Consider the following 20,807-nt stretch of genomic DNA (forward strand, 5'->3'; position numbering starts at 1 on the left):
AATTCACACAGACGAAGTTGTAACTGCTTCTGACTACTACAAATTACATGTACCTTTGCAAAGGTACATGTAATTGGTGGTTCCTCATCTCTGATGTGACATGTGTAGCTCAAAGAAGCTGGAGTACAGCATTTTCGTGGTATGGCAAGATGTGTGGCACACTAGAATTGACTTAGGTAACATTCATGTAGACTGCTACAGCTGCTAGGATCAATGAAGTGCAAGTAAGTGTACTTACCTTCTGGGTCAACTGGAGGATTTTTCTGATACCGAGTAAGGTCATATATCTGATAGCACATGCATTGTCTTCTTAATTGAAGTTACTCAAGACGTTAGACAATTAATGCTTGAAGAAAGGGTCACATTTTTGCTGATTTGGCTGATTCGCAAAGATTTTTTAACCGCAAAATATTCTAGTAATACGGTATGTACTATAATTATACAGTAATAATTATACTGAGTTGGATGACGTCCGTGTTGTTCCGTGTTGTACAGACTCGATCAACACGTAGGTACAATTCTAACAAATGAGTAACTCACCAGACTGCTGTATATACCTAACCCTAAGGTGTAAAAGGAGCCAATAGATTGAGACACAAGAAATTGGGCTTGGAGCCAGCCATTTTTGAAAGATTACGTTACAGTTAACTTGAAATTTTGGTGGCTTAAGTTTATTTTAAGTGACAACCAGAACTGGATATAATTATATGGTAGCAGAACGTTAGAGAGTACGAAAGCTAATCAGAAGTGATAATGCGAGCATGAGTGTGAGAATCACTGTTATAGCCCTAGGGCTCCAATAGAGTTGAGATTATCATGATTAGGTTATACAGTCCCTATTATAAGAGTGAATCAACGGGAAAAAATTAATAAGTGAAAAGTTTAATTTAATAAGTTATAGTTATAACACGGGCACGAGGGATGTATGGAATATATTGCACTGAAGCACGAGGGCGCCAGCCCCGAGGGCTGAGTGCAATATATGCCATGCAGCCCGAGTGCACGTGTTATAACTAGTTTATATCCCGAGGGCATAGCAACATAACACTGTCCTAGTAACACAATATAAACAGCACAAAAAAAGACAGAGACAACTCTAGACACAGCTCCATCTCTTCTCTCTTCTAGACGCCAGTATCTGCAGCGTATAAGATTGGCATGACCGACGAATGGCTTGACACAAAATTGTTGGAGTTTCAACTGAAATCTGCAAAACAGCCCCACCCCACTTCTGGTGCTGCAAAACAGCCCCGCCCCACTTACTGCTGCAAAGAAACAGCCCCACCCCACTACTCAGTGAATACATGGTATTAGCTGCTGGTCTACGCTCGGCCTCATAACCAAGCCAAGAAAGCTCGCTTCTACACTGCTGCAAAACAGCTCATGCCCCAGCAAAAAGAGCCACTTCTAGTGCTACGGTGAAGCAGAATTGACATGCATCACGATGTCGAGGACTAGGTCGATCTAGGAACACAGAATCTTCCACAAAATGAATCTTGGACAATTTTAAAACCTGCATGGTTGCAAGAAGAAACTCCAGCAGTGCTGAACATTCATTCCTGCATGGCTGGACATACTTTGATACTTGTTATTTCTCATGCGTATTAATTTAATTTTAATTTAATTGTCTGTCAATTGCCAGAGGGGCGTTTTGAGGTCAGTGCAATATGACTTTCAGCAGTGCAATATGCTTTATATTGCACTTGGCAACAACGTAGCAACGGGATATAAGCTGACTTAACTAACACAAGTGGGCTAAAAGTGATGGTATAATTTATCTTAAGGAACTCGGCAAAATGACCCTGTAAGATAGCGAGATGGGGTGCCTAATCTTAATCACATGCTGATTAAGATTAGGCCTCAGAAAAGAGAGGGTGTCGACTGTTTACCAAAAACATAGCTTCCACCAAAGGCCTGTGAGGCTGAAGCATTGTAGATGAGGCCTGCCCAGTGCATGGTTGTATCTCAACCCATGTTATTAACATGATCAAGGACAATTAAATGACCGCGGTAAATCTGATCGTGATAATGTAGCGCAATCAATAGCCAATTAATTGTTGGCAAGTAACGAATGCCCCACTGTCTCAAGATAGAAATTGAAATCGTGGTGAAGATGCCACGTAAAAATTGTAAGACAAAGAGACCTCGTTGAGCTTTACTGGAGGCTTATATAATTATTGCAAATTATCGATGATCTGGCTTAAGAGTAAACAGACAACAATTTATACGTAGCTGATATAATACTATAAATTATTTTGTGACTGTGTAGCTGGAGTTTTGGATAGGGATTGGTGGATTATGCTCGAGATATTGCTATTCTTTTATGCTCAAGTTAACAGCCTATTATTCTTTTCAAATTGCCTATTATTCCCACATTATTCCTCCAGACCCCGTGTCGTTGCACAAGTAACATCAAACTATTATAAATAATGCATGGCCACATGACTCTATCTCTATAACACTATATAATATAGAATGCCAAGGAGATAAGTAGTCTGTATAGCCACCAGTATACTTCCGTCAGGCCTATAAACAATTCGTACTGACCTGTATTCAAAACCTGCCTATTATTCTTACCAGCATAATCTACCGTGGCCAAACCCTAGTTTTGGAGAATGCAGAACATGGATGTCCAGGCACTACTGGTAGTTTAGCAGGTAATTTTCGTGGGGTAAAAAATTCTACTTTGATGTAAGTCCTAATATTGAAAGTGAGCCTCACTACTTTCATCCATTGGGCTAAATTGTATTGTGTCCATTGTCTTCACATGCGCACTTTATACACCACCATCTAGAATTTCTAACTCTTCTGAGCTATCGAGTTATCCTTGATATTAATAATTTAACACTATTCCCTTGCACACTGTTAAAACAGGGGCGTAAACAATTCAGGGAGGGTGTAAACAAAATTTAGCTCCCTCAAAATTACTGCAATACAGGGGGGTAAAGAAAAAATTTAGATGTCTCATAATACCCGCTTGTACCCTAAGTCTTATATTGAAGTGAATAATAATAGTGAGCACGGGGTGTAAATAATCTCACGTACTGCACGTGTATATACTGTTTTCTGACTCGTAAGTTTTCTAGTTCTGCATGGTCGGTGTCTTTTTCAGTTTGACTTGAAGAGAGTGCTTCCCTGTAGTCCGGAACATAATGAATTACTTTTGCGGTGACATTGATTATAAGCTCTCAGTACAGCTCAGACTAGTATAGCAGCTAGTATAGCAGCTAGTATATCATACATCATCAGAAAATACGGAGGGGGCGTATTTTTGGGCAGGTACGGTAATTTTATTGTAGGATACATGAATATACACTGTAAAAATTGATACGTGATTATCCCACAATTTATGAATTAATGGTTACTACACTGTAAAACTGGATTTCACACACTACGTATGTACTTATAACAACACAATTACAAGAACTGTACAGGGCAGATCGTTGAATATACAGAGGACTCTTGCTAATCTAATATAGAAAAACATTTGCAATGTGAAAAATTGCTAGGATTGGCCAGGGGAACCACAAAAAAGCGTGGAAACAAGAAATCCGACGAGAGCATAACTCCAATCCGTTACAACGTCAATCACATGTACTGGTAGTTTTCCATGTTTTCCCGGCCAATATAATATAAATACGCAATTTTTACTGGTGGGTGATGACCAATCCTTTTATTACATCCATTTTGGAATGTGCGGGCATATAATCATGATGATTTGTGATGAATTAATTGATGTTCCTAATACATGCAGTGTTGAGCACAGGTACACACAGTCCATATCCATGCGTAGTAACATGCACGGACCGTACTGGTGACCTGCATGCATGGAATGATGTGGTGGATGGAAGCTGGTAGATGGATCTGGAACACAGTCTATATACTATGTATTGTACATGTTCATGACGTTGTAACGGATTGGAGTTATGCTCTCGTCGGATTTCTTGTTTCCACGCTTTTTTGTGGTTCCCCTGGCCAATCCTAGCAATTTTTCACAATTCCCTTTCTTTTTCAGTACAAGTGGAACGTCAAGAGGTAGTACAGCAGTTCAAGAAGAGAAGAGAGGACTAATCAGATATCTTCTAGAATATCTCTGGACTAGTAATGAATAATATTGCTTGAAATGTTGAATTTGTGAATCAGTATTAATTAATTAAATGACAGCCATTTTAAGAGCATGATATCTAGCCAGTGCATATAGCATGCTTGCCAGAGAAAGGGAGCTAGAGCTGAACAGTGTGAAGAAAAGCAACACCTCAGGCTCTGGAAAAGTCTGCATTCGAACTCATCACCCAGTGATTTTAGGCGCACCGTTTCTTAACCACGCCTATCTATTTTGGCCACAACGCAATTGCTGAGTCATTAAAGATGGCGGAATTGTCTAGGTAAGAGAAATAGAGACTGAGAGGTCATCTGCCTCGTGGAAGCAATCGCAAATCTGAAGAAGCGCTTTGTAATCCAGGTTGTAGTCGTTTGGAAACCCTGTGCAGAATGTCCTGGAGAGGGCTGTACTTGGAGTAAATGCTGGGCAAGAAACTTACTTACTTACTCACTCACTTACTTAGTCAGTCAGACAACGAGCGGTGAAACGTCGAAATAGTGCAATTTTTAAAATGACAATATTCATACATTTAATAAACTATCTGTCTATTCAGTTTCTTGATGTGGCCTTTCCCTGCAGAGATAGAACAGTTTGAACACGAGTCAAAATAAATGAAATATTGCTAAACACGGGCAAATCCACTGCCAATCCTATGTAAAACCTACTGGTTTTACTAATACCGTAAATTGATGTAATTACAGCGCCAGAAAAAATTAATTCCACTTCTGAGCGGCACATCTTTAGAACACAAAAAATTGCGTTCAGCCCAAGCTGGCGCCTAAATTATGGTGGCGCTTATGTTCTACAGCTAGTATAGCCTCAATCCCAGGCCGATCCGTCTCTAATTGAACACTAGGTCACCTCCTCGGCCTGGTATTGATTGTATCTGGGCGTGCATCTGGGCGTGACTTCGTTATTATTATTAAGTCCATGTGGTCAAATGAAAATTGAATAAAATTAATGATGGCTTCTAAGTTTGTTCTTTGTAGGTTATGTTGCAGCACTGATGCCACACAAAACAGAAGATATAAACATTAATTTTGTTCAGCAGTAAGGCTCTCAAAGAAGATATTCCAGGGAGGCTCAGTCTTGCATTGGATCTGCCTGTTAGTGATTCAGATGGCCTGTCAAAGATTGTCTGTCTTTCTTGTATCAAGAAGATAGAGTCCATAGAGGCGTTCAGGCTCCTGGCCAGACATAGCTACCAGAAACAAGTGTCCAAAGAGCAGCTCCCTAGTAGTCCAGTAAGATCAGCCCCTAAGAAAAGGACTAAGGACACGAGTGGTTCCGACGCATCTTCTTTCACTGTGAGCTCGCGTCCATCAGCAAAGAGGAGTACCATCGGGGTTCGAGGAAAAAGGCTTACTTTTACTCCTGCACAAAGAAATTTTTAATGTGATAGTGTTGTTGTAAATAAAATTATTTTTTTAGCTCACATTGATGGTCCACATAATGCCAGTGCCTCGACATCATCTGCAATCGCTGTGGAGCTAGAGGGTAGGTCAGAAACTATCCAGTTTGCAGCCAACATTGGAGCACCAGGAGGGGCAAATGCTCTAAGCTCACCTAGGTGTGCATAGGCAGGACGAAAGTCAGAGCTCCTACAGAACATACATAATAATCACAACAGGAGTTATTAATAACTTACCACTTGTAAACACAGTGTGCTTCGTCCATAGCTATTGCCACTACCGGTAAAGAGGAATTGAGTGGAGGCTCTAGTAATAGCATCCTCAACGATAGTCTTCAACAACAGCCTCTGGGGCAGTGAACAGCAGACGGTACTTTCAATCCGACACATCTTTGTTAGTGGCAACAAGACTTCTGTCGATTCCCTTATTACTACTGAGGATGGCAGCAGAAGCACCTCTAGTGTTCAGACTCCTGACCTGGTCAGTCATGAAAGACACAAGGGGAGAGATGACAAGAACTACACTTCTGGCGACAAGAGGCCCCTTAGTCCTACCAAGCTTGTAGTCCATCAAGAAGGGTAGCAATTGATAGCACAGAGACTTGCCATACCCAGTTGGGAACCACACAAAAACGTCCCTTCCTTCTGACAGGAGCTTGAGAGTACGGACCTGCTGTTGAGGATCAGTCCTTCTTGCTTCACACAAGACAGTGCATATGCTAATGCTTCTTGGATATCAAAAGACGTTGAAATTGCCATAGTATAGTAGCTAGCTAGCTTTACGGAGCTATTTATGAGATTACAATTACTTTTACGGAGTAGGTGCTCATACATACACCATTAGTGTTAGTCTCATGAATCAGCCGCCGTTCTTTTGGAACCACCGTCTGAGCACTCTTGTCATCGTTTTATGTGCCAAGACGGAATTCCGTCTTGACCAATCAAATTGCAGAACTCCAGTCAGGTGATGAACTTGGAGGCAGCAAAGAACTGCACTTTGCTCAACGCATTTGGATAATCATTACGCATGCATTACGCATGGTAAATACTTCATACATAGAAGCTGCTACGAAGCATAAGCAAGGCAAGCAGGGGTCCTTGGTAGCCTCGATCCCAGGCCGAGTTTTCGCTTTTATAACGGTTAGGCGAACAACTGGGCCTGGTACTAGTTGTCTGCGCATGCGTCAAATTTTCATTGTATATTTGTGGTCGGCAAAAATATTTAATAAATCAATAATGGAAATTTGTACACAGAAAATGCACAGAGTGAGTACACAAAAGATGCACATAGGGAGCTGCTTCACAAAGGCCTGGGGAGTTGCCAGTTGTGCTGCAGCACAATTACAGTGACCCAGGGCAACTTCAGGATGATTGAATGCCTTCAAATTACGTTTCAAAAAGATTTAGCAGGCTGCTGGACTTCTCTGATTCTAGGCCCCAACTCGTAACTCATTGCTTGAGAAAACGTAGATTCTCTTGATGTCTCTGAGCTACCCAGCAACGCTCGAATGAGCAGGTCATACTCCAGTCCTGTGTCTGTGAGTATAGGACAATATTAAAAGAAACCAAAGACGGTTAAACCCTTACCTCAAACTGTCCAGTCTCGTCCGTTAGTATAGCCAAGAGGAGCACTGTTGGGATAGCTGGATATTAGCCATTGCTCCTGTACAGAGAAGTAGACATTTTAAATACGTGTAGATCTATACATATTAAATTTCTCGGTTATAGTGTCATTGTCGACGAGCTGATGATGGCAGCACCAAGTTCTCTAGCTCACACTCTTCACTTGATTCACCATATTAATGATGAAACTATAGTCTACCTACATTCTTGCCAAACATGAACAAGACTTGATAGCATAGCCGGCCATAGGGCCCACACAAAAATATCTGACCTTAACAAGCTTGACAAAGCTTTATACCTCTTCCCTTGTTGTTCAGTCTTCAGAATAAGCTTCAGAGAAGAGAGAAGCTTCAGCTAAGAGCCATTCCAATCTATTCCAATAATGATAAAACGGGAACTGACTTCTAGTACACGATAGTACACGAATATAAATGTCACGAAAGTGAACGAGAATATCCATTCGTCAGAATCTGACAAACGACTGACGCATGCGCAGACAACTAGTACCAGGCCCAGTTGTTCGCCTAACCGTTATAAAAGCGAAAACTCGGCCTGGGATCGAGGCTAGGGTCCTTGGGCACAGATTAGCACCACAGCAAAACACAAGTGGAGAGAGATGCCTTCGCTTGGCGATTTGTATAACAATTAGGAAATATGTGTGGGCGTAAGATCACGATTTAATTACATTCCATTGGTTTTGTGAGCAATCAACATTCCATTTTGAAATGACTTCATGACAAGAGTGGTGCTCAGACGGTGGTTCCAAAAGAACGGCGGCTGATTCATGAGACTACATTAGTGTTAAGTCGCTCAGGAATTCGCTCTTTTTTAGCGAATACCTGAGCGAGGTGGAGCCAATAAGAGCACGCCCAGATACACGCCCAGATACAATCAATACCAGGCCGAGGAGGCGACCTAGCGTTCAATTAGAGACGGATCGGCCTGGGATCGAGGCTACAGCTATAGTATAGAATTTGTAGAGAAAATGGGCGTGGTCTAGCTCAGTTTCACTTGCTAGCTGCATCGTTGAGAGCTGAGTGACTTGTGAATAACATTCAGTGACTGTAGCTATGGGTTAGACAACTGTTTAGAAGTGAAGGAAGTCAAAGATGCAGGATGATTGTCTTGATGTCTCAAACAAGCCTTTTTATAAGCGCCAGAAAAAATAATTCCAGCAACGGTTGGTGCTTTTTTAGGACCTAAAAAATTATGCTGATGCTGACGTGGCGCTTAAATTATGGTGGCGCTGTAATTACATCAATTACAGTAGCAACTTTCTATTAACCATTTTTGCTATGCAAGAGACGGAAACATGACAAACTGCCTTCAGTGTGAGTTTTTTTATGTAGACTAGCCAGAGCAAAGCGAGGTTTGTAGAAACAGATTTGTGTTAATAATAGCTTAGCTTGCTCAGCACTATTCTAAATCAGTTATAGGCCTCGTCCAACGGTCACTATGGAGTTTTGAGGCCCTTAGTAGCACCCTCGCTACGCTCGAGATGCTACAGCCTCGGGCCTTCGGGTCTCAAAACCCCATAGAGACCTTGGACTCAGCCTATAACTATTATTTATTAAGCAGCCCTGGTTTTGTCAGTCTTAGAGAATTATTCAGACCCTGCTCAATATAGAGCTCTAAAGGGGAGCAGAACTCTCAATCAGGGTTTCATTTAAGATAAATGTTTTGAGGGAAAGAACTTTGCACGCGATATATAGCGCGCCGCAAAATTGTGGTGGCCATGCCCACTTCGTTGACAAATTATATGCATTATAATAGTGCAGTATTGCAGTAGAGTCTACTTTTGTAGTTACAGGTTACAGGTTACATGTACATAGTCGGGTTAATAATTATTGTGAAAATATTTAGCTCTGTAAAAGTCTCATGTATACATAGCAAATTGATGGTGTCATTATTCCACAAAATGTTGGGGGGGGGGGGGGGTTCACCCCCTACCCCTACTAGATGAAACTCTGTCCACTAAAAGTAAGAATGAACTACTAATTACGGTCATGCTTTGTATGATTGTACAAATAAAGGATTATGTAGGTGCAATTGAGCTACTCTTATAGAGCCAGACAAGGCCAAACGTTGTGTACTATTACGTTGTGTTGACTCAACCTTCCTTGATGCACTCAGCAAGAAGTTCCATCTGCTCCTGGAATTCCACCCAATGGCTGTCCTCTCCACATCAGTTGTTGACATGGCAAATTTTGATCTTAAGAGGAAGGACGGGATGTAAGTCATGCACAGACATTTACATTTTGCATAGTGTATATAATATACAAAGGACCAATCACTAACAGCCAAGCAGCTGATTACGAAGCCCGTGTTTCGACAGCAGTACCTCAGCTGTATTCAATGCTTGCCTGATCCCTTCAAAATGAATGTACTTTAGGACGTTTTGGATGAGGGTCTGAGCTTGAGCAAGCTGAAGGACAAGGCTTCAGCATACTGCTCCATCAAGGAAGTGAAGAAAGCATTTTGCCGGTAATATAATTATTATGTCAATGAATTATTATCAGACCAGCTAATATAAGTTAAGTTTGCTTAATTCTCTGTATGATTATATAGGATCACCAGTACAACGCGGAGTGAGGCTACACGCCGATTTCCTGAACATATACGTTATCAGATTGAACACCTGGACTCCTTTTCCAAACTTGTAAAGGGGAAAAATACTTTTGGCCTTCACAGCCTGCTGCGAAGGTGCTCTCCAAGCAGAGCAAAACAAAGACGAAAAGTGTCTCGATGTCTTCACAAAGCACGTCTCTTTGAAGGAGATTACTGGAATGTGTAGGACATCTGTTTGAAGTACAAGACGTATATTACGGGTCTACTCTTTTCATTGCCCACATTCCAATGGTGAATTATATACATAGCACTGTTAGAATTGTTATAATGCTTGCAGGAATGGTCTATAAAGAACCTTGTGTTCACGTGCAAACAAGTCAACACCATCCCAGAGAAGACCATGCCAATGTACAATATTGTGCTTATTGGCAATCTTGAGCAACAACCATTGCTTACTGTCATGCTGAGTGAGCTCTATGACCGTGTCAGTGCATGTGTGCTATTGGCATACCCAACACCCCATCACCAAGAGTAAGCAGATGCACATCACTCCTGCACTTGCGCAGTAATTTGTATTTATTAAAACTGTATTCTTTTCCGTAGGATTTTCCAAAGCACTGGGGTCTGTTGTGGTCGGCCATTACTCAATTAATGGGAGTTTGTTGAACAAGCACTTCAACCGGCAAGGAGGACAAACAAACCTCTTCAATGCCGACAAGAACGACTAATCTACAAATGAGCCAAGTCAAGTCCCTCTTAGACTGGTACTGTATATCTTCTAATTTATCGGACACTTCTAATTACCCCGGACACTCTTTTGGGCAATTTTTGCTGTTCTAATACAACGGATACTCCAGTGCTTTAATATTACATTCGTTCTAAATATCCGGACAATATACCTTGAAAAGTTGAGTTACATTCATAGACGGCAAGTAAGACTTAGAGTGCTGCAGTTAGATAGCTTTGAGTAGCTTTAGATAGCTAGTGCAACTATTCAGTCGCACACTGTTCTATTAAACTTAGCTAGCTCGCATGCAGCTGCATACTTGTTCTAATTATTCCGGACACTTCGCATGCTCTATAAAAATCTGTTCCAATTATACCCAGACAATTTCCAAAATAATTATTTTTTGCTGTCCGATAAATTAAAAGATATACGGTATGTTATTAATTCAACAACATGTCACGTACATTCATAGCTGGCCATAACAATAATTATTGTGCTTTTTTTTATCTGAGCATAATTATCATACTACGTGTGTAAAACACCACAAGTCGTGTACATCTCAGTAGCTCTACAAGGACTAACCACTGAAGTACATATATACAATGTATATACACCGTTAATTATAACCGTGAGTTTTGAGTGTGGTTATATAAGCGTCTATAACTTCATTTTTCGTGGGGTAAAATATTCGTTATTTTCGTGGGCAAACTGACCTACACAAAATTTTTCCCAACAAAAACATAGGCGTGGCTTACGCATGGGCAATGCAGTCAAACGATATTTTACTCACGAAAATCACCGTGTTCGACATGAACGAATTTTTTACCCCATAAAAATTACCCGCTATACGGTACCTGGCTTTGTAGTGTACAACTATGCACTTTCCATATAATAATGATCATAGCCACTTATGAAACGTGATACAGTAGAACCTCGATTATCCGGCTTGGCAGTTTTCTTGTTATCAGATCAGAAAATGGGCGTGTCCCTCAAACGCGCATGCGCGTTGCAGCTGTTACCATGGATACATGCCTGCTTATCTTCTGCGCATGCGCATACAACCATGTGGCACTGCTGTTTATCAATAAAGTGGGTGGATCAAGGCGTGGTTTATCTATTTGATTATCCGGCATATTCACTTATCCGGCCTGCTTCTGGAACCAAGGTGTCCGGATAATCGAGGTTCTACTGTACTTTCTCTTACCGTATATCTTCTAATTTATCGGACAGCAAAAAATAATTATTTTGGAAATTGTCCGGGTATAATTGGAACAGATTTTTATAGAGCATGCAAAGTGTCCGGAATAATTATAACAGTGTCCGACTGAATAGTTGCACTAGCTATCTAAAACTAGCTACTCAAAGCTATCTACCTGCAGCACTCTAAGTCTTACTTGCCGTCTAGTACGTGAATGTAACTCAACTTTTAAAGGTATTGTCCGGATATTTAGTAATATTAAAGCACTGGAGTGGTGTCCGTTGTATTAGAACAACGAAAATTGCCCAAAAAAGTGTTCGGGGTAATTAGAAGTGTCTGATAAAATTAGAAGATATACGGTATGTGCACTCCTGTAATAAGCCCATGTGTACTAAATGGGATCACCATACATTGATAATTAATAACACTATATACATGCAGTCATGTATATGAATACTCCCTTCCTATAGAAGCCTAGATCCCAGGACTTGCAAAGCTGAAAATTGGAAAGACAAATGACTTATTTATCATAAAATATCCAGCGCTATAAGTTCATTCATGCATGCCCACACATGAATGGCAGTAGCCACATCCAATATGGCTTTCACTTTCTTGTTGTTGCTGTTTAATTGCATCTCATGGTTTCTGTTTTGGGCCTAATATACGCATGCACTTCGTTGTGTTGTTGATGTAACATTTTGTGTTCACGGTACATGCACAATACACCTAAATTTTAGAAGCACATACATGGCTGTACATGAAAGCAACAAGTGCTCCTAAATTTAGGAGCACATGCACTCTGTATAATTATTGCTTCTAGTATTAATTTGCGAACATCTACATGCACTTATTTAGGTAACTGTGCAGTTCCTGCTCTGACAACAAAGAGAGACGTCGTGGTCATCAAGAAAGACCTAATGCAGGTTAGGGTTGACCTAATGGAAAAACTCACATGCTCTAAACATCTAGACTAAAGAGTACTGAAAACGTTGCCTAACATAATTATAAGTGTATTATTTAACTCCTAACTTTAGTATCATTGTTGTCAGCAAATACTCTTTCATCAAACTGAGCAATATCTTCTTGATTACATAATGGTGAAACAGTGATAAGGAAATTTGAATGGGATCAATTTAGCATACGATTAATAAATTCAACGATTTAGGATAAGTATGCCTTGGAGTAACTACGGTAGCGGAGGATATATGGGGTGCATATCCTTCTCTTGGGTGTGGCATATCTGAGTTATACCACGTGATCACAGTACTATAAAAGGAACCTCCCTAGCAACAATTCAATCCGCAAAAAGAGTAAAACTATGCTGGATTTTGCAGCCATCAAAGAGCTAGTTGAGCAACATGTTGACTCCTACAGATGCTCAAGAGCTTCCTTGGTCCAAGCGTTGACCATTCGACGTCCCTCACTGGAGTTGCAAGCTCTTCTTGGATAAAATGTGTCTAAACCACGCCCATGGATCTTGTTGGAGAGCAGCTTCCGTGTTTCTGCCGTCGCTTTGAGTCATAGTACCGTCAAGCATGGCTCTTTTCTCTTTGCTTACTTTCTTGAACAAATGGCTTGAAAACTGTGCATGCCTGAGGCTGTATGATTATTTATCCTACAGTTGTTGACCAATGAGTGGTGACGTAGGTGTGGTATAAATTATAGAAAATTTCCTTTCGAGAGACTTGAAACTTTTAAAAGATAGTGTTTATATGCATAATTTTTATGGTTTATATTATCTTTGGGCATTACCAGATAGCGCGAAATTTTTAATAGACTTAATTTTTGTAGAATTGCCTCTCTTTGAATAAATTTTGTGCTATACGGTATGTCAATGCACGTTGCATACACCGTTAGCTATGTTTGTGGAAAAGTTTTCATGACGACTAACTTTCAAAAACAGCGAAAATTATCAACAATGTTGTGCTATACGATATTGAGATAGTAGTGTGGGGCAAATGTTAAAAAATGAAAATGACAGCGAGAAATCATCAGGCACATTTTTGGGTGAGATCTAGAATTATAAAATATTCTGACATAATGGGCACCTTTATGAGAGTAACATACAGGCAGGTTTTGGAAACACAAGTCAGTACTATCCTATACGGCCAAATTATTATCTTAATTCCATATCTTACGATGGTACACAACCTGGCTGCTAATGCGACCATGCATGCATATATAATCTCCCCACGACAATTAAATTTTAACACCTCTTTAACTATGGTCGTACAGATTGCAGTAGATGATTGCGATCTATAGGTAATGCGTCATATCCTACGCGAGGATATTACTATCTTTTGGCAGTACCGGTCTAAGCGGATGTCACGTGCCCATTTATCTCTGTCATGCTAGAGGTTGGGGTCACGTGACTGCGGTTAGGTTTTGGGGGAGTACTGAGAGAGGGGCCCCTGCGATTAGCATTAAGCACGTAAGTGTTGGGGGCCCTCATTCAGCCCCAAGGAATAGAAATAGGTAGTGTACTCCCCAAAACTAGGAAAATACCTGGGTACGACACCGAAAAGGGGGGTTACAATGGCGGGTCCTGTTAGGGAACACATGTATATATATAGACTGCATACTGAGTAATAATCCCTGTTGAGGGGTAGCCATGTCGAGGCGCAGGTCCTGTTAAGGGAACACATGTAGGCTGCATACTGAGCATTGAGTAATAATCCCCATTGAGGGGTATGCCATGTCGAGGCGCGGGTCCTGTTAAGGGAACACATGTAGGCTGCATACTGAGCATTGAGTAATAATCCCTGTTGAGGGGTAGCCATGTCGAGGCAGAATGTGGGTATGCGTATTTTAGGTTGCCGATATGGCTCAACACCCGGAGGTGGAATTATTTATCTACAATAAAATATATAGCTTACACACAAACCGTCTATACATAAACCGTCATAACAAATAATGGAAGTCGTGTATATACAAAATATAAGTGCACGAAGTTGTGAAGAGTCGGCAAATGTGGGAAGAACATACCGGCAGTACGGACTGAGTCGACGGGGAGAATCGCATGGTATTCACGGGGAGAAGATTGTTGTACTGCTAGCATGCCATGGAGTGTGGGTGTAACGCTGGCAAGGCTGGGCTGTTTGTTTCGGAGACTAGCACCCAGACCAGTATAGTCTTGCACTGATGTGTATAGAGGGCCAGCAGTCGACGGTCATGATTGTGACTCTAATGGACAATTGAGGGGGTACACTGCATGGTCGCCCGGACGTTCAGCCAAAGCGTGGTCAGAATAACTATTAGTATTAGCAGCAGGTTCGTGCGACCGGTGGTGAAACCTGAGGGAAAGCACCCGAGATCCAGAGGATTGCCCTGTAGTGGGCTGAGAATAGTGCATGCTACAGTGCAAATCAGTAGAAAATGTTGACCCTTTGTGATCCAACTATATACTTGCGTCCTGGCAAGGATCGTGTGGTAATAATGCGGATTCTATTGTTGCGAATTGATCAACCCTCGTGATACTCGCAAAACATTTCCTATCTGCCACTGGCATACTGTTGATTATTGTTGCTGGCAGGATGTGGCCGTGAGTCCTAACCGAGACTGCTAAACACTTGTAGTAATAATAATAATAATCATAAGCTGTGTGACCAGAGCTACGCCTGAAACCGTCAGGTTGATTGTAGGTAGTGCGGCCTGGGTGGGCTCTGTGGAGATTCAGAAGAATGAGGTGCTTATAAGCGAGTCTGCCTCCATTGTGTGGCAGGGTTAGTATGAGAGGCGGCGCTGCCGATGAACGCATGCGTTTTGAGTGGGAGAGCTATTATTGTTGCTGGCGGGGGTGTGGCCTGGGGTCGTGCTGATCTATGCGCAGGCCGAGGCGGGGCTCTGCGGAGATTTACGACAAGCAGTAATACAGGCAATGACTTTACTGACTGCGATGGTGCTAAGCAGGTATAACTAATGAGCACTGTGCTTCTGACTCTGCGCAATGAGCCGCCACGAGCGGGGCTGGCTGTCAGGTTGATTGGTTGATTGTAAGTGCATGTCTTCGCAGGGGACTGGGACTGGTGGGCAAAGAATGTTTGAGTTTACATGTACCGCGGTGCCGGCTGTAGAAAACACTTGCCGCAGAGCAGGTGCTTCGGATGGCGTGTGGGAGAGGGGCTGTGTGGGATTTCAACTGGGCGGTCAGGTTGACTGTAAGTGCGCCTCGGAGCGGGAGTTCATGCCTTCTGACGTGGGCAGGGGCATGAGTTTACATGTACCGCGGTCTGACTAGCGACTGAGATCGAAGAAATGAGTATGATGTGGGTCAAAGTATGATTCTGTGCTGTTAGCGGAGCCTTGAGTGGGCTCTGAGTTCTGCGCCCTGGGCGGGGCTCTCAACATTTGTGAGGGTTGAGTTTGCGGTGCCTGTAGAAAATACTTCACAGGGCACCTGTAAGCAGCGGCCTGTGGACCCCCCTAGCGGAGAACCTGTTGATGGCTGGTATGAAATGAAAAGCTGTGAGAGAGGCCTTAGGTGGGGCTCTGCGGGTTAACAGACAAGTTTTAATTAATGTAAAGTATGATTCTGTGCTGAGATTGGTCTACTGTAGAGGGCTCGGCAGTCTAACTAGTGCAGAGGCCAGGCTAGTATAAACATTGTTGTGACTGACTGGGCGAGCGGTCCGTGAAAGAGGGGGCTCTGCGGATGGGTGCTGAGTAACAGTCTGGCGCTGGGTTTAATTAATGAATACAAAATATGACTAGGTGGGCAGGCCTGGCCCGCTTCTACTGCGCCCACTGAGATTGAAAAAGGCGGTGTGGGTGGGCAATTCCTGGGCGGGGCTATGTGGCCTGAGTTCGAGAAACTGAGATAGAGAATACCCAGCTTAAAAGCAACTTTGGGCTGTGTGGCCTGAGCTAAGCTTTAATTAACGCCAAGTATAATATTATGTGTAGCCTGAACGATAGTACGTATGGGCCTGAGCAACACAGATATTAAAAAACACATGGTGTGGGTAGCATGTAGACAGAAACAATATGGTGTAGACTGTGATAATCAGAAGGGTGTTGGGTTTTTGTCCAAAATACCCAGCCCAAGATCCAACGTGAGATTAGAACAAGGCACTGTAGAGTTCAGCGTCGGGGTAACTCAAGGTCGGGCCGGCGTGGTTGTCCAAGCTGTGTGTATAGGGCGAGCCCCGGGTGGGGCTTCCAACGGTGCATAGGCGAGCCATGGGGTTGGAAATGTTGTCCGACTCAATAGCCAGCGTGAGATTGAAGCTAATACGGTGGGTCTGGTAATCAACTCGGGGCACTGAAATCTAACCTCAATACCAATCAAGGACGGCCTGAGCAACGTGGGTGGGTGGGGCCGTTGAAGTAGTGAATAGTGTGGGGGCGGGGTTGCCCAAGCTATGTGTATAGACAAACCGGCTTCCAACAGCGGGCGAGCCATGCTGCAGCTGTGTCTTACCCGAATTTAGCACAGAAAACTGTTTGGTGAGGAGGTTGCCCAGGCTGTGTGTGGGCGAGCCCTGGGTGGGGCTTCCAACAGCTGTGTGGATGGGCTGCATCGCGTGGGTGGGAGGCTGCTGTGTGGGTAGGTTGCATCCCTGTGCAGCTAGCAGCTGTGTCTTACCCAACTGTTTGGTGAGGGGGTTGTGTGTGGGCGAGCCCACTGTGTGGGTAGGCTGCATCCCTGTGCAGCGTGGGTGGGTGGGGCTACGTTGAAGTGAGGTTGCCCAAGCTGTGTCTTACCCGAATTAGCACAGAAAAACTGTTTGGTGAGGGGGTTGCCCAGGTTGTGTGTGGGCGAGCCCTGGGCGGGGCTTCCAACAGCTGTGTGGGTGGGCTGCATCCCTGTGCAGCGGGTGGGTGGGGCTACATTGAAATGAGGTTGCCCAAGCTGTGCCAGCTGTGTCTTACCCGAATTAGTACAGAAAACCTGTTTGGTGAGGCGGTTGCCCAGGTTGTGTGTGGGCGAGCCCTGGGCGGGGCTTCCAACAGCTGTGTGCATTCTACGTTGGGGTTGCCCTTTTCTTGCAGCTGTTTCTTACCCACAGAAAAACCTTTTTGGTGCCCAGGCTGTGTGGGCAAGCCCTGGGCATCAATCTGGCACAGGTTTTGTGCTTTAAATTTTTGTCAGTTGCAGAAAATATGACTGGAGGTGTAAGGCCTGATTATCGGCTTATATAGTAAGAAACAGAACTGGGATAGAAAGCTCCAGGTCAGTGCCACAGTGTTTTACTAACTCATTCATATGCCCCTCCCTCCCCACATACACAGTCATACTATTAGATCTTCATCGTACTATCAGTATGCTGGAAGAAATTTATGAAGCTGAAGAAGGAAGAGTTGATTGACTATTTTGGGCTACATATTAAAAAACGAAATGAAAGACTTTGTTACATGCAAAAGACCTGTACGGTTGTATAGCACCAGCTCTACCTCATGCAGTAGCAGCAGTTAGCAGTTCATTATGCAGCTTATTATGGCAGTTTATATGACTTGTGAAATGTTGATAATTTATTAAAATTTGGTATTAATAAAATGTCGTACAGAACATGTTACAGAGAATATTGATAATGGCTACAGTACTATCAGTCTATCTATGTTATCTAGTTCTTGTGCATACAAGCCCAGAGCTTGTATCAAATGTGAGAATGGACATGAACACAAGCAGTATTGTCTAAGTATTAAAGTGTTGTTTCTGAGCTTCTCTCTTTCTTGTTGACTTTGAGAATCCCTCTCAGTATTTAACATGAGGCAGATTCTTGGGATGTCAACTTGCATCTGTCATCAATGACTTCTTTCAGAGTTAATAATGACTTGTTCTCTCTGTTATTTTTATTGCCATAGTTTGGAGGCAACAAAAGTAGAGGCAAAGTGATGCATTCCAATGACGTAGCGTGTCACGGATAGCTTCAAATTTTCTACCGTTGCCAATCCTTCCCTTCCTATATCTTTGGTTTAACTACATTAAACTACATCCAAATACTAAAAATCCTAAAAGCAAACTGTATAAATAATTGAAACAGTACATGCACATGCATGCATGACTGTGCAAAATGAGTTTCATTATAATTATTGAGGCTATACTGTATAATTATAGTGGGTAATTTTCGTTGGTGTAAATTTATTGTATGAACTTCTGAATTAAATTCATACAGCTCAGGATAGTGACGTTGAATCTATTGCGGTAGATTAATTTTGTGGTTTGAATTCATAATTATGATGCTACAATACTACCATACGAAAATAACCAGCGGTATAGAAATTATGTTGTAATTTGGGAAACCACACCCATAAATGTCACTTCCGGCTGTATTATGTGTACAAAATTTGAAATCAACTGCTTGAATTGAAGAAAAGCGAGTTGATATACAATTCTGAGTGAAGTTTTGTAAAGTTCTGATGTAGGTTATAATACATACTCATGAAAGTTATACGTGGAAAAGGCCCGGCCAGAATAGTGAGGGCTCCAGGTGGGTATATAATTATTATTATAATTGTAAGTTATGTTATTAAAGTAGCTGATTCTATGGTGCACTTGTACAGCTTTGTGTGTGTTTACTGCATGTGTGCACTAGCTCATTATTCAATGATAAATGTTGGGTTGCAGGTGTAAGTTGTTCACAAAAGTGCATACTTAAATTGTTGTGATGAAACTTACTACTTAGTAGACTATAGTGTACTAGCTGTACATGTTCATGACGTTGTTAACAAATTAAAGTTATGCTCTCTCGTCATTAATTTTAGTGAGGATGACTATAATTAGGTCCTAGCCATTAATTTTTGCTCAACATAGTTAGGCTTGAGCAATTAATTAAGCAACTTGGGGAGTAATTTCACCACAATCGTAATTTATTTGTTTTAAAAGTACGCAGGAGTCATAAAAACTATTCACTCGATCAACTTTCAGTCAGCGATAAGAATTTAGGGACTACGAATTGTATACAAGTTTGCTTGAAGTTTGAAAGGAATTTGGGCCAAAATGAAGAGAAATTTAGAGCCTAAAGATAATTATTGTACCTGCATGCTGTCAATAAGTATTTTCTTAACTTACTTTATAACAATAATCATATCACTTGAAAAGCCTACATAGCTGTGCAAATAATTTATACTGTAGACACTAGGCAGATGATCGATACTAAAGTTTCAGTTTTCAGTGTTTTGGAATTTGTGTAAGCATTGGATTGACTGTACATGTTTTGATTTCTTTACAAGCGTTTTTCACTTTAGCAGAATGATAGGTACCATAAGACCTCGATTTAAGGCGACCCTCCAAATATGCGACACCCAGGAGCTTCAGCAATTTTCTGAGCTCTAAAAGTAGCGACAACTGCGTTGATAATTATTTTTTAATGTCGCGTTCTAAATAGAGGTAAATGTAGCCACTCCCTAGCCCACTGGAAAATCAGTGTTTTTAAGTGGCCTGAAATCGAGGCAAGTAGACTCTGTAAAGTTACCTCCAATTAATTTTTCAACCTCCAAAAGATGCGACCTCTGGCTTTGTAATTATTAAAAAGTGTCGCTTTAAATCGAGATCTTACGGTATGCACATCAATCTATCTGGAAAGTACTGAGATAGTGATGTGGAGGGAATGTTGAACAAATTAAACTGACAGGGACAAAATCTGAAATCTGTCTCATGCACTGAAACAGTATATCTCACCTCTGAATTAACAAAAATCTCACCTCAATCCTCATAATTATCTCCATTGCATGGCTCTGCATGGCTAGGTTTTTCCTTTTTACCATGATCACGACGAAAGCTGGTTAGGTTGTTTTTTTCCTCCCATGATCAACCTGAGCCAGTATCAGTGTGTACATGCATGTAAAGTTGCATATGGTGAGCCTTTTGTTTCAAAATGGCGATACAAAACACCATGTGTTGGTGTCCCAAAAATCAACTCGATTTGTTTTATCAACTCGACTTTATCTGGTAGGGATGGACTCGATTTTATCCATTTCATCTGGTAAGGATCGACTCGATGTGTTTTATCAACTCGATTTCTTCTGATGGAGAGGATCGACTCGATTCCAGGCCGCTAGGGGAAAAGGCGAGTTTCGAGGGCGGCTTGATATCGAGGCTATCTATCCGTACTCTTGCAACAAAGGCGCTAGCGCTAGGCTCAGACAAGGCACTGAGACTCTTGAGGCCACAGGCAGGCCTACAGCAGGTCAGAGTAGATGACCTTCCAGGCACGCCTGCAGAAGGTCACAGCAGCTT

The 20,807-nt window shown here is 42.1% G+C and overlaps 1 protein-coding gene and 2 long non-coding RNA genes across 4 annotated transcripts; 1 reads left to right on the forward strand and 2 right to left on the reverse strand.

Annotated features, from left to right (window-relative positions):
* Window positions 1–5,008: 5,008 nt before the first annotated feature.
* On the reverse strand, window positions 5,009–6,345 carry LOC135338144 (ATP-dependent DNA helicase RecQ-like). The gene is made up of 3 exons (XM_064534225.1): window positions 5,751–6,345; window positions 5,539–5,703; window positions 5,009–5,476 (listed from the first exon to the last, which is right to left on the reverse strand). Exons 1-3 carry the CDS (start codon window positions 5,831–5,833, stop codon window positions 5,425–5,427), a joined length of 300 nt encoding a protein of 99 aa, XP_064390295.1. The 5' UTR covers window positions 5,834–6,345; the 3' UTR covers window positions 5,009–5,424.
* Window positions 6,346–6,715: 370 nt separating this feature from the next.
* LOC135338230 (uncharacterized) lies at window positions 6,716–7,702 on the reverse strand. Its single transcript, XR_010395459.1, has 2 exons — window positions 7,101–7,702; window positions 6,716–7,049 (listed from the first exon to the last, which is right to left on the reverse strand). It is a non-coding gene; the product is annotated as an uncharacterized LOC135338230 (long non-coding RNA).
* Window positions 7,703–9,420: 1,718 nt separating this feature from the next.
* Window positions 9,421–12,745, forward strand: LOC135344830 (uncharacterized). 2 transcript variants are annotated; one of them, XR_010397556.1, is made up of 5 exons: window positions 9,421–9,620; window positions 9,705–9,995; window positions 10,042–10,235; window positions 10,308–10,468; window positions 12,485–12,745. It is a non-coding gene; the product is annotated as an uncharacterized LOC135344830 (long non-coding RNA). The 2 variants fall into 2 exon arrangements; XR_010397555.1 differs by having other exon boundaries at window positions 9,421–9,995; window positions 12,485–12,742.
* The last annotated feature ends 8,062 nt before the right edge of the window (window positions 12,746–20,807 follow it).

Source organism: Halichondria panicea, chromosome 1 (assembly GCF_963675165.1).
Source record: "Halichondria panicea chromosome 1, odHalPani1.1, whole genome shotgun sequence".
In the NCBI taxonomy this organism is placed as follows: Eukaryota; Metazoa; Porifera; class Demospongiae; order Suberitida; family Halichondriidae; genus Halichondria; species Halichondria panicea.